General features: G+C 47.8%; 1 protein-coding gene across 1 annotated transcript in view; it reads left to right on the top strand.

Annotated features, from left to right (window-relative positions):
* ALK (ALK receptor tyrosine kinase) overlaps positions 1 to 13,292 on the top strand; it is a 751,958-nt gene that overhangs the window by 599,347 nt on the left and 139,319 nt on the right. The window contains exon 6 of the mRNA XM_007971055.3: positions 7,241 to 7,372. Coding sequence (XP_007969246.3) covers positions 7,241 to 7,372 — 132 coding nt within the window. The remainder of the gene's footprint in view (positions 1 to 7,240; positions 7,373 to 13,292) is intronic.

Raw genomic sequence — 13,292 nt, 5'->3', positions numbered from 1 at the left:
GAAGTGCCATTTCAAAGGCTAATATGTAAATACCCCTAGAAAGGACCCTTACTAATAAAAGATCCCCAAGCACCGACTCTTCCCAGAGTGGCTTGATCTCAGATCTCCCTTACTTTTGCCTATTAGAGCATTTAGGGGTTTCCGTGGTTACCAGGAGCCACATGGGCAGAAGGCATCAGAAGTCATGATGGGAAGCGGGAGCTGGCTCTTCACGTCCAAGCCACTGCCTTTCCTCGCTGCTCTGCAGGCTGTGACCAGCCGGGGCCTCAGGGTACTCTACACCGCAGGCCAGAACGATCATTTTACAACCGCAGACAAGATGCTGTTTGGGAACTCAGGCCCTTGATTAAAATCATTCACCAAGGATACTTTTCCTCTTGGAATTTATGGGTCCCATAAACAGACCTTGAGAAGACAGAGCGTTGTTTTTTGTTGTGCCTCATTAGTTTGGGGTTTGGGCTGGCAGGAGAGATCACAGTACCAGGCGTCCATCTAATTGACTCTCCCGCCAGCATAAAGCTCCCTGTGGGACGGAGGAGGCTGTGCCAGGGAGCCTGGAAGTCTCCAGTCGGGGAGGGAGGCTGGGCGGAGTTGGTAGCAGTGCTGAAACATAGGCACCTCTGGGCTGCTGCTGTGCTTCCACCTAGGAAGACAGGTCTGGGGGACAAAATCCAGGGCATCGGAGAGTGGAAGCCACACTGGCTCCTGCTCCTGGACCTCCTCCTTTGTCGAGGTGTGTGGGTGAAGGGCAGGGATGCTGACAGCCTGACCTTCCATGCCCACCACCACCACTCCTTGGAGGCTGCATCAATAATAGAGAACAAGGAATCCAAATCCGTGGGTTTCCAGCAGTCCCTCAGCCAGCGAGTAACCACTCGGAGCTTTGGTATTCTCAACTATCAAATGGGCGTAATGAGACCTTCCCCAGCTAATACACAGGATCAGTTCAATTCCCAAATAGGGAGAATTGAGATCTTTATACCAGACACTGTCTGAGGCTCTTGAAGGTGAGACTTGACACCTCCCTTCAAGTCAGCTGCAGCTGGATGAGGAAGTCAGGCATACAAGTCATAGTAATGATATGCAGCAGAGTGTCTACCACATTAATTGTAAGAAGTAATATACCCAAGGGAAAGGGCCATTTATGGAGGGGAGAATCCATGAGAATGGCAGAGGTTAGGTGGTGAGATCTAGATCCCCAGTGCCAAAAGGGGAGGAGTTGGTGGAAGGTGTCCCAGAGGAGAGGCCAAGCCAAAGATTCCAAAGTGTAACCCACATGTGACCTACTGATCCCACATGGAACAAACTCTGTAAGCATCCATACAGAAAAGGAAATCACCAAGGAAAATATCAATAGGGTGGCATCATATGAAAATTTCAGGCTGGGTGCAGTGGCTCACACCTGTAATCCCAGCACTTTGGGAGGCTGAGGCAGGAGGATCTCTTGAGACCAGGAATTCGAGACCAGCCTGAGCAACATGGTGAAGCCCCGTCTCTACAAAAAAAAAAAAAAAAAAAAGGCAGCCACACATGGTGCTGCACACCTGTATTCCCAGCTATTTAAGAGGCTGAGGTAGAAGGATCACCCGAGGTTGGAAGATCAAGGCTAGGATGAGCCAAGGTTGTGCCATGACACTCCAACCTAGGTGACAGAGACCCTGTCTCAGAAAATTTAAAATGCCTGTTTATCAAATACATTACAAATAGAATGAAAATATACATAAAATACTGGGAAAAGTTGTCAAGCATATAATAAACAGTTTCACATCCTTATTAATGACCTCATACAACTCAGAATGAAAACAGGAAGAACCTAATCAATACATTGGCAATTCCCTTAAAAATTTGGAAAGAAAAAAAAAAAGCTAGTAATGTGAGAAAAAATTCAACCTCGAGGCTGAGCACGATGGCTCATGCCTGTAATCCCAGCAATTTGGGAGGCAAAGGTGGGCAGATCACTTGAGGCCAGGAGTTCAAGACCAGCCTGGCCAACATGGTGAAACCCCGTCTCTACTAAAAATACAAAAATTAGCCAGCCATGGTGGTGGGCATCTGTAATCCCAGCTACTCAGGAGGCTGAGGCAGGAGAATCACTTCAACCCAGGAGGCAGAGGTTATAGTGAGCTGAGATTGCACCATGGCACTCCAGCCTAGGCCACAGAGTAAGAATCTGCCTCGAAAAAAAACAAATAAATAAATAAATAAAAATAAAATCCAACTTCACTGGCTATCAAAGAAATCCAAAATAAAACAGCAGGGGGATACCTTTAGTTAAAAATAAAAGTTCTGGTAATACTCAGGGTTGGCCATGATGTAGTATGAGGGATGTACATGTATGAAAACAGCTGGTGAAGAGTGTAAATTGGATTAACTTCTAGAAAGCAATTTGGCAATCTGTATTAAGAGCATTTAAAATGTTTATACCTTTTGATTCAGTAATTCCACTTCTGGGAATCTATCCTATGAAAATAATCTGCAGTGCAGGCAAAGGTTTATGCTCAAAGATATTCTTCAAAGTGTTATCATAAACAGACTAACAGCCCAATCATTGAATAATGTTTAAATAAATGATGGGACATACCACACAATATTGTAGCCATTAAAAAGGATTTTTATGGGAAAATGTTAAAGCCTCTGGAAAAGCTTGTGATACAACCTAAATTATTTTAAGGACTATATATATGACACAACTATACATACTTATAAAGCATGGACAGAAGAAACTAAACCAAAGAGAAATCTACCAAGATGTTAAAAATGGTGGCCTCAGGGTGGTGGGATTCTGGGCATTTTCTTTGTTTCTTTTGACCCTGCTTTTGAACTTTAGACAATTGGATTCTGTTTTAGAATGAAGGAAAGTAAAAGAAGCTGTAAGACCTCTTTGAGGAATGACAGGTGATCGGTGTGTGAAACACTCATGCACACTGGGACATAGGTGTGGATGAAACAGTCTAGATTTGTCCAAGAGGTTGAGGGAGACCTCACAGATTTTTTTTCTTTTTTTTTTTTTTTTGAGATGGAGTCTCACTCTGTCTCCTAGGCTGGAGTGCAATGGCGCGATCTGCAACCTCCACCTCCCGGGTTCAAGCAGTTCTCCTGCCTCAGCCTCCCAAGTAGCTGGGACTACAGGCGCCCGCCACCACACCCGGCTAATTTTTTGTATTTTTAGTAGAGACGGGGTTTCACCATGTTAGCCAGGATGGTCTTGATCTCCAGATCTCGTAATTTGCTCACCTTGGCCTCCCAAAGTGCTGGGATTACAGGCGTGAGCCACCGTGCCTGGCCGATTTTTAAGTTCACTTATGTTTTCTGTGGCAGGGCTGGGAGTGAAGGTAATAAGGTCTTAACTATATTTAATGGTCTCCTGTGATAAGGCATAAGAAAAAGTGATTTGGAAACAAAATCACCAAGCAAATGTGAGAACTTTTTTTGTGATCCTAAATACCTGGGCCTTGAAAGAGGGGCAGAGGGGACAGGCACTGGGCTTCCCCATTTTCTCCTACTAAGTACAAAGAACAGAACTGCCCTGTCCTGGTTGTTACAAGTTTAGTGAGCAAGCAGGTGCTGCTTCTGGGGTGCTCTTGACTCCTGGGACACAGCCCCATCAGCTCCCCAGGCAAGGGGGCGTCTCCTCCCACTGTTTCAGGGAGACCACACCTTCCACGGGACCAGCACCAGTGTGTGCAGAAAGCATTTTACCTTCCAGCTTCCAAGAGGGCATGAGTGGCAGGTGAAGAATTGATGCACAGAATTAAAGCTGCAAAATGAATTTGACATTTTACGTCCTAAAATGAGCATTGCGTCTCATTCTGCCATTCCCTCTGTACTTTGATCCTGCGTGTTTGTCTGAGAATATGGCCTCCATACAGTCAGGGAGTGGTTCCAGGACCCCCAAATCTGCACAGGCTCAATCAGCCCTGCCAAGCACAAAAATATTGTATTTTCCGTTCATGTTGGTTTGAGAAAGATCCATGTGTAAGTGGGTCCAAACCTGAATTGTTCAAGGGTAATTTTTTGTTGTGCGTTTTCCTGCACTTAGAACCCATAAGTTATGTGGGGAAATCTTGCTTAGGCTATCTTGAGGCCAAGGGACAAATGGGATGGTGGTTTTCCTTCTGTGTGAGTAAGAAAAAGGTGAATAGTCCAGGGAACCGCAAAGATCTAGTCACAAAAACAAGTTAGAGCACTGAGCAGTGGATCTAAAGCTACTCTGGGCTCCCGATGATGGGAGCCTCAGCTGTCTGGGATTTCAGCGGGAGTCAGGTTTCGATGGAGTGTTCATTCTCTTTTGCTGCTGTAAAAACTACCACGAACGTAATAAAGCAACATGAATTTGTTCTTTTACAGTTCTGGAGGGCAGAAGTATGAAGTTAGTTTCACTGAACTAAAGTCATGTCATCAGGCAGGCCGGGTTCCTCCTGGAGGCTCTAAGAGAATCATTTCCTTGACTTTTCCACCTTCCAGAGGCTGCCGGCACCCTTTGGCTTGTGACCCCTTCCTCCCACTACTCCAAACACTTGCTTCCACCCTCACAGTCCCTACTTCTTACTTTGACTCTCTTGTCTGGTCATCACGTTGCCTACACTCCCCAACCCAGGATATTCCAGGTTAATGTCTCCAGCTAAAGATTCTTAATCACACCAGCAAAGCCTCTATTACCACATAGGTAACATTTTCACAGGCCCCGGGGATACGGATGTGGCTATTTGGGGGTCTGCTATTCAACCCACTAAAGATAGGTAACCTGACGTTCAGGCTATTCATGAACCCTCCTAGGGGCCAGGCACTGGCTAAGGCTGAGGGAATGCCACGCTCAAACAACTTGATGGAGATGATGGGATCGTGCACAAGCTTTCTGGAGGCAGGTTGCATGGAACTAGCAGCTCCCCAAATGGAGGTGGGGAGGAAGGTGTGAGGATTGTCACAGGCAGTGTCTGTGAGCTGGACCTGGACGGACAGGAGGATTTCAATCAGCAGAGTATGCGGTGCATCATCACATGACCATGTTCATCTCCCTCTGGGATTCTGGAAGGTGTGAGGATTGTCACAGGCAGTGTCTGTGAGCTGGACCTGGACGGAGGAGGATTTCAATCAGCAGAGTATGCGGTGCATCATCACATGACCATGTTCATCTCCCTCTGGGATTCTGCAGCACAGAGTCCATAAGGAGAGGCAGAAGGAAAGTCAAAGGCAATTTAGGCCCAGATCACAGGGACCTTGAAGAGCCGGTGAAAGGGCGCAGATGTGATTCCCTGGAAGGAAGTGGGACCTGTTTTCTCATGACCACTATTTGCAAAGAATGCCCTGCAGGAGGCAGGGTGGACAACACTGGGTGCCCATCTGCTGTCATCTGACAAACTTTGCCTTATCTGGACTACCCTAGAAAGGAGGGCACAAGGCCACCTCCAGCATCTCCTTCCATGAGATGGAGAGGGCGCCTTTACAGTCAGAGAGGCTGGGTGTGAATCCCACATACCAGCAGTGTGACCTGAGATAAGCCACTGAACCTCTCTGACCTCAGTTCTCCCGCTTAGGAAATGGACATCAAGACCTGTCAGCCGGGCGCAGTGGCTCAAACCTGTAATCCCAGCACTTTGGGAGGCTGAGACGGGCGGATCACGAGGTCAGGAGATTGAGACCATCCTGGCTAACACGGTGAAACCCCGTCTCTACTAAAAAATACAAAAAACTAGCCAGGCAAAGTGGCGGGCGCCTGTAATCCCAGCTACTCGGGAGGCTGAGGCAGGAGGATGGCGTAAACCCAGGAAGCAGAGCTTGCAGTGAGCTGAGATCCGGCCACTGCACTCCAGCCGGGGTGACAGAGTGAGATTCCATCTCAAAAAAAGAAAAAAAAAAAAAAAAAAAGACCTGTCTACCTTCCTCACAGGGCCGGATGTGCTAAAGTAGATGGAGGAATTCCAGAAGTAAACAAGTCGGGCTTCATGTTAGTTTCAGTGCTATTGGGAAGAGTCCTTTGAACCAGGAAATCATGGAATTTTAGATATTAAAGATCACCTAACCTGGAGAGTACTGCATCAGAATCAGTTGAGTTCGATTTGCAGCCAGAGTTGGAAAGGCCGCACCCCCATGTGAGGCTCAGAGAGGCTGGGGGACTTAGCCAAGTGGGGTCCTAGTTCTTCTTCCCCCCACTGCCCCGAGCACTGAGATGGGTTTAGCACCAGCTATGACTGGGATAGAGCTAGAAAACAAGGCAGAGGGTAAAGCAGGCACACGCGGGGTGTTGACCCAGGTGAGCCCTACCTGCTCATCTCCACAGGGGCCAGAGGCTCCCCATCTGACACCAGGCAAGAGCTGAGTAGCAGGAGGCACCAGCCAGGCTCTTGTGAGGTGGTTCCCAGGCAAAGCCGCCCATTTGGTCAGGGAGGCTAAGTCAGGCCAGCCTTCTCCTTTCTGCTGTCTGAATCTCTGGGGCCTGCAAAGATGTGAGTGGTCACAGGTTAATTCATTATCAAAATGTATTGTTCTTAATCCAGAAACTAATAACTGTGTATGCTCATTATAAACTGCCCCCGTCCCTTCCCCCTCTGGATAAAATTAATTATCTAACAATTTCAGACTACAGCAAACCTTCACAATCTAATAGAAATCCCTCCTTTGATAGAGGAGGGGACAGGGACCACACAGAGAAGGGACATGGTCAGCTTCATACAGCAAGGCAGGAGAAGCCAAGTCCAGATCTGAGGCCCAGGCTTGCATGATGGTATTCTTTGCATTCCAGAACAGAAAGTACTGCATCTTTCTAGAATCTTCTCAATGTCACTCCAGTGGTCGAACCTGGGGTCAAGAACATGGGGGACATGCACTAGACCAGATCCACCTCTTGGTACCCCAAATTTGACCTTGAGAGTGGAGCTGTCTGTGCAGGTGAGACTCCACCTGGAGGCCATCCACTTGGCACACTAAAGTCATGGGTTTGAGGACCGCCGAGGGGGAATGTCGTGGAGGGAACATGGACCACTCTGCTGCTCACCATCCTAGAAAGTAAGATACCCCAGCAGGCCATGGATGAGCATAAGGGGCTTTGACCCCTCTCACCTGCTGGTGTTGGCCCTGGGTGTGGCCAGATGGAGATGCAGATGGCTCAGTCAGGCCTTGGGATGTGAATGGCAGGGCAGGATCATGCTGTCCCTACAGCCTGCCCACGGGACCAACCCATCAGGCCAGCTGGTGCCTGGGACCATGCAAACTCACCATGGTTGTGTGTCTGTGTGCTCTCCAGGAACATCCCCAGGCTCCAAGATGGCCCTGCAGAGCTCCTTCACTTGTTGGAATGGGACAGTCCTCCAGCTTGGGCAGGCCTGTGACTTCCACCAGGACTGCGCCCAGGGAGAAGACGAGAGCCAGATATGCCGTGAGTAGATGGGGCTACCCCACCCTGCCCCAGCCCAGTCCATGCTCATAACCCCCTATTGTCCCCATTACCCCCGGCATGAGAGCATGGACAGCCTTCCCGATATCCAATGACACTTGTGACTCCTCTCATGACAAAGCCACACAGTCTTCAAGAGGGAGAGCTAAGATTTGTGGTCTAGAAATAACCTGGTCCATAGTCATATAAGTCAAGAACCAAACAAAATCTTATAAGTTATGCTGTCAGCATCCTTAAAGCACAGAGAAAACGTGCAGGATAAAGCCCAGCTCTAATGTGACATTGGAAGTCCTCCATGCCCAGACTTCCCTCCCCTTCCAAGCCTCATTCCCCACCTGCCCTCATCCTCTCCCTCCTCCATGCACCCCAGCTCCGGCCATATGGAACCACCTTCCAGATCCTTCATGCCTCCATGGCTTTGCTCACATGGTCTCCCCTTTCCTTTCTCGAGTCACATCTACTTCAAGACTCACCCTGAGTCGATTCTTTCAGAAAGCCTCCCTGACGGTCCTCCACAAGTACCATTGGTTCTTCTCCCTCTGAACCCTTCCCCCACAATCCAGTAGATCCATCCAAACATCGTCACTGTCATTACTTTTCATGAATAGCTTTGAGATACAATTCATATACAATTCGCCCACTCCAAGTGTATAATTCCCTGTTTTCCATGTAGTCACAGGGTTGTCAACCATCATCACAATTTTATTTTAGAACATTTTTATCACCCCAAAAAGAAACCCGTAGTATCTCTCCCCATTTTGCTCCAACCCCCCTGCCATTGGCCTGAACCAACCACCAATCTTTATTTCTATAGATTTGCCTATTCTGGGCATTTAGCAGCCTACGAGGGGCCCACTTTCTTCATATCTTTGCCAACATGTCATATTATCTGTCTTTTTAATTTTAGCCATCCTAGTGGGCATGCATCCATTATGTGTTATGGAGGTGATTTCCGTGTCTCTCTTCCTCTCTGTGGGTGGTTTGAGTCTGGTCATCTTTGCTGTAGCAATACCTCTCACGATTCCTGGCACAGCGTTGGTGCTCACTGACTCTTTGTTGATGAGAGGAAAGAATGAGTTTGGAAACTTGGACTCCATAGGGGAAAACAAACTGCCGAGGCCCCACTGGCAGTCAGGGCGGAGCAGACTCCCAACTGGTGCTCCTGCATTGAACATGGTGCTCCCCGCAGCTGCCTCTCCAGAAGTAATCACTCCAGAGCCCTTGATGTTTTTGCCAGGAAACAACCAACACTTGCAGAATACCTACAGGGAGCTGGAAAACGTGCCAGATCCCGAAGCAGAGATGAATAACTTGGCATCTTCCCTCAAAGCACTGAAAGCTCCACACAGGGACGGAGAGTGAAATCCAGACAGGACTGGGGAAGGATGAGGCAGAATGGTGCCTGGGGTGGGGCCCAGAACCGGAGCAAATGCCTCACCTCCCAGATATGCAGACCCCACTGGCCTGCAAGAAGGTTTCCAAAATACCTTTTAAATAGGGCCCTCTGTCCCTAGTCATCTGGACCCTTTGTGGGGGTGGAGAAGGTTTCATTTATTCTAATTTAAATTAAGCAATAAAGACATCCATTTTCCCATTTTTAAAACTTCATTTTTATACAAAACTTTCAAGTGAAGTTTTCCAATTATAATGGAATAGTTGTATGTTTTTAGATAAAACTCAGCAAAGAGTTACAGGGAAGGGCTTTACTTGCCCTGTTCTGTTCCGCTCCTGGCCTTTCTCATAGAGTTCTCACTACACATATGGCCCAAAGTGAAGCCAGTCCTGCCCACAATGCCCTGTTCAGGCACCTGTGTGTGTCTATTTATTTGTGTCTGCAATGTTTCCAGCAGTGCCTCTGAACTGTGTGATTTCATGATTACCTTTTTCAAGTTTTTTGATAGCCACCTCCCAGCTGGGACAGAGGTCAGGCAGGCCATGCCCTGATTGACAATTGGGAAAATGAAGGCACGGATAAGGCAATGGACTTGTTCAGGGTCACACAGCATGTCAGGGACAGATTAGAGCCCTGAGTCTTCAGGATCCAGCCCATTACTAAGGGCTCAGGGCGTTTCCCACCACTCCAAAGCTTACCATTATTGGTTTCCTGGCCAGCTCCAAGCTTCAGGGCAGTCTGCTTCAGGCGCTGAGGGCAAGAACCTGGGGCCCAGAGGCTTTTTCAGCCACATTTGAAAAGCGGCTCTGACAAGCTGTTAGAGTAACCCCTCCACCCTGGAGAACACCCCCACTGTGTTCTTGGCTACAGAAAGCAGCTGCTGGGAGGGAAGTTCAACTCAGGAGAGTTATTCCCACTCAGATCTTGGCAGAACTTTTAGAAAATATCCTTTTTCTTATTTTTGTGCCTTATCCTCTCTGGCATTTTTGCTATGTTCCTCATCACACTAATGTTGACTCTGAAAACGATTCCCATGAAGATAACAACAGCAACAACACCAGCTTACCTGTTGAGGCTTTACTCTATGAGTCAGGAGCTGTTCTCAGTATTTTTCAGGTATGAACTTGCTTCATCCTCACAGCCTCCTATGTGATGCTATTGTACCCATCTTTGTTAGAGACAAGGAAGCTGAAGCTCGCAGAGGTGGTTGTCCATGATCAAACTGATAGCCAGCTGAGCAGTGATTCAGGCTCAGTCTGACTTCAGAGCCACATTCTGAACCATGCAGGGTAAACTCTGTTTCACGAGCTTCCAGCACTTAGCTGTGCTAAGTTCTGAACCTAGCCACAGACACACCCAGGATGAAGGGGCCAGGAAGAGACAAGGAGGTCCAGGGCTCTGCTACTGCCTTTCTCTGGGGGTAGAAGGGTTCAGATCATGGGCCTTCCCCTCTGGGTCTCAGGTTCCTCATCTGTAACGTGATGCCCACTAACACTCTGTTGTCTGAGAAACAAGTAGGAAGTGTTTGGAGCAGCTCCTGGCACAAAGTAAGTGCTCAGTAAATGTTAGCCAGTATTATTCATGTTATTGTTTTTTTCATGGGGATGGTTTCCAGAATCAACACCAATATCATAGGAAAATATTCTTGACTACACCAGCTCTTTCCCAGGTGGTCTGGAACCTGTTAAAATGTTTCCTCTGAGCAGGTGTTCACACTGCAGCTCTGTTAGGGATGGCCAGGTCCTCTAAAGAATCTTCCTGAGGGTCTTTCATCTTGGGCCAGGGTAGTTGACCAAACCCTGCCATGGTTGGAATTTGGAGGGGGAAAGTAGGTTACATTTAATCAACACCCCCTACCAAAGGGCCAGCCTCAACTCACCACACCTTCCCAGAGGGAGTCTCCTGCACAGGCTGGGACTGCAAACAGATGACCAGACTCAATCTGGGCAATGGAACTGGATCTCTCTGGAGCCCTTAAAAATTCTAAGAGTTGTCCCAGATGAGTGGAGGGCCTGAGATGGAGGGGACATTCCCTTGCCCTTTTCTAGCCAATCATGATACTCATCTGTCCATTGTACTCTCTCCTCCAAACCCACAACCCAACATACTACTCTTGGTCCTCTCTCCAACACAGCCACTCCTGCATTTCTAATTAAACATGGCCAAATCCAAGTGAGAGATCCCAGATGCTGTAATGCACTAAAGGGGGTCTTCGTGACTCTCTCTGTGTTCTGGCCAATGGCCTTGATGGCATGTGGCGCCCCAGAAAGGGGCCAGGTGTCCCCACTTCATTCCCTGGATGGGTCAGTGATTCACTGAGTATTGCAGACAGATCACTTTTTCACCATGGACTCGATAATCTCATGTGCTGGGGATACTCTTCCTGCCAGGCAAAAACAGTGTTTTCAAAGTGTATTTCTTTATTGTAAGATAAAACATACTGGTTGTAAAATGCAGAAAATCTAGAAATGTACGCAAGAGAAAATAACTATTGCCCATAATCCTCCCTCTCAAACATTCAGAGATAACTATAATATTTTGATGTATTTCTTCTAGTATTTTTTCCCATGACTGTATATTTTCAAGAAAATGTATAGCACATATTTATCAAAAATGTTAACAGAGTTGTCACGCAGGAAGGAAAAGAAGTAGTGTCATTTGGCCTGGAGTTTATACTTGGCAGCTCCCACAGCTGCTGCTGAGGTCACAGCTCCATGACTCTACCAATTTGTCTCTCTTAGAGTGGAATCAGGTGTCATAATTGCCAAATGTTGCGGGATTGATTGACCTACCCACAGCGCTATTTGGCCATGCAGCCAATGAAATAACTGGCTACAGCCCAAGAAAGGGGTTGGTTAGAACAGTGCTTCTCCAAATTTGAGGTGCACAGGAGTCACTAAGGGAGCCTCTTAAAAATGCAGATTCTGATTCAGTGGGTTGGGGCAAGGCCTGAGATTCCACGCATTTTACAGATTCATAGGTGATGAGGCTGCAGCTGGTCCCTGGACCACATTTTGAGTGGCAAAGAGTTAGAGGATTGAGCCCACTCCCATTTTGTTCAGCAGATAAGTTTTGAAGTCCTCCAATGTGCTGACTGAGTAGGAGCTTGGGGCGGATGGGAAGAGAAAAGGATGATTAGAGGATGAGTTGATACCATTAGAGCCAACCCTGTGGGCCAACCTTTTGCTCAGCAATTGCCCTTAGTAGTGATTTCCCAGTTGCAGCCTAATCCACAGGGGTCTTTGTTCTGACTCTTAACCTTAACCCCACCAGCTTCCTCAGGAGTGGCTTCTGGCTGAGTACACTGCCCTGATGAGTTTACAATCATGGAAATCCTCGGCTCTCCTTCCTCCCTTAGGGGTTTTAATTGCCACATCAATTGTCCACTGGCCTGTCTTGCTCTTTTGCCTGCCTCCTCTCCCTTTATTGAATCAGCCAGAAAGAAAAGGGGTTTCCACTCCCAGCCCACCCTGGATTCTATGCAAAGCTGAAACAAGAATGGGATTCCAGAGACAGAGAATGCTGATGGCTTTCTTCAATCCTGTCCGGCCTAAAGGCATAGGCAGAGCTATCACATATGCAGCCTCCAACAGGCATTTCCAGAGAGCCAGCCAGGGACTTGCTGTCAGTTTCAGCCATACTCTGATGAGCTAGCTCCAAGTTAGGTATGAATGGCAATTAATAATACTACCACCAATTTACATTTGCACCTCTCTAGCTGAGCTGTTTACAAAGTGTTTCCACAGTGTCTCCCCTACTTTATCCTCAAACCAGCTCAGTAAAATAGACACTAATATTGCCCCATTTTACAGATAAGGAACCTGAGGCTCTAAGGAAGAAGTGACTTACGTAAGGTCACAAAGCAGAAAGTGGTGAGGCTAGAACTAGAGCCCATATGTCTGGATTCCAGTGCTGTTGTGATACCAAAACCCATGATCCAGGCTCAGTTCTCTCCCTCTGCCTCCTGAAAGGGTAAGGAGGGAGTGACGTACTGTGCATCTTCCACCTCAGGCCGGCCTCCTCGTTCCTCCAGGAATCCTTCGCCCACTGGAATCTTCCATCGTGGGCCTTGGGGTATTTTATTTGTTTGTTTGTTTTTGCTTATTTGTTTGTTTGTTTTAGATGGAGTTTTGCTCTTGTCCCCCAGGCTAGAGTGCAGTGGTGCAATCTTGGCTCACTGCAACCTCCACCTCCTGGGTTCAAGCGATTCTCCTGCCTCAGCCTCCTAAGTAGCTGGGATTACAGGTGCCCACCACCATGCCCGGCTAATTTCTGTATTTTTAGTCAAGACGGGGTTTCCGCATGTTGGCCAGGCTGTTCTCGAACTCCTGACCTCAGGTTATCCACCCGCCTCAGCCTCCCAAAGTGCTGGGATTGCAGGTGTGAGCCACAGGGCCCTGTCAGGCCTTGGTTTTTAAAACTCACTTGTGAAGGACACTCCATGAGAAGGTCACTTCCACCAGTTGGTTTCTGCAAAAGAAGTAGATGTGGGATCCCTTGCGGGGGGAA

The sequence above is a fragment of the Chlorocebus sabaeus genome, chromosome 14 (genome assembly GCF_047675955.1).
Source record: "Chlorocebus sabaeus isolate Y175 chromosome 14, mChlSab1.0.hap1, whole genome shotgun sequence".
NCBI lineage: Eukaryota > Metazoa > Chordata > Mammalia > Primates > Cercopithecidae > Chlorocebus > Chlorocebus sabaeus.
This window is presented reverse-complemented; position numbering and strand designations above follow the sequence as displayed.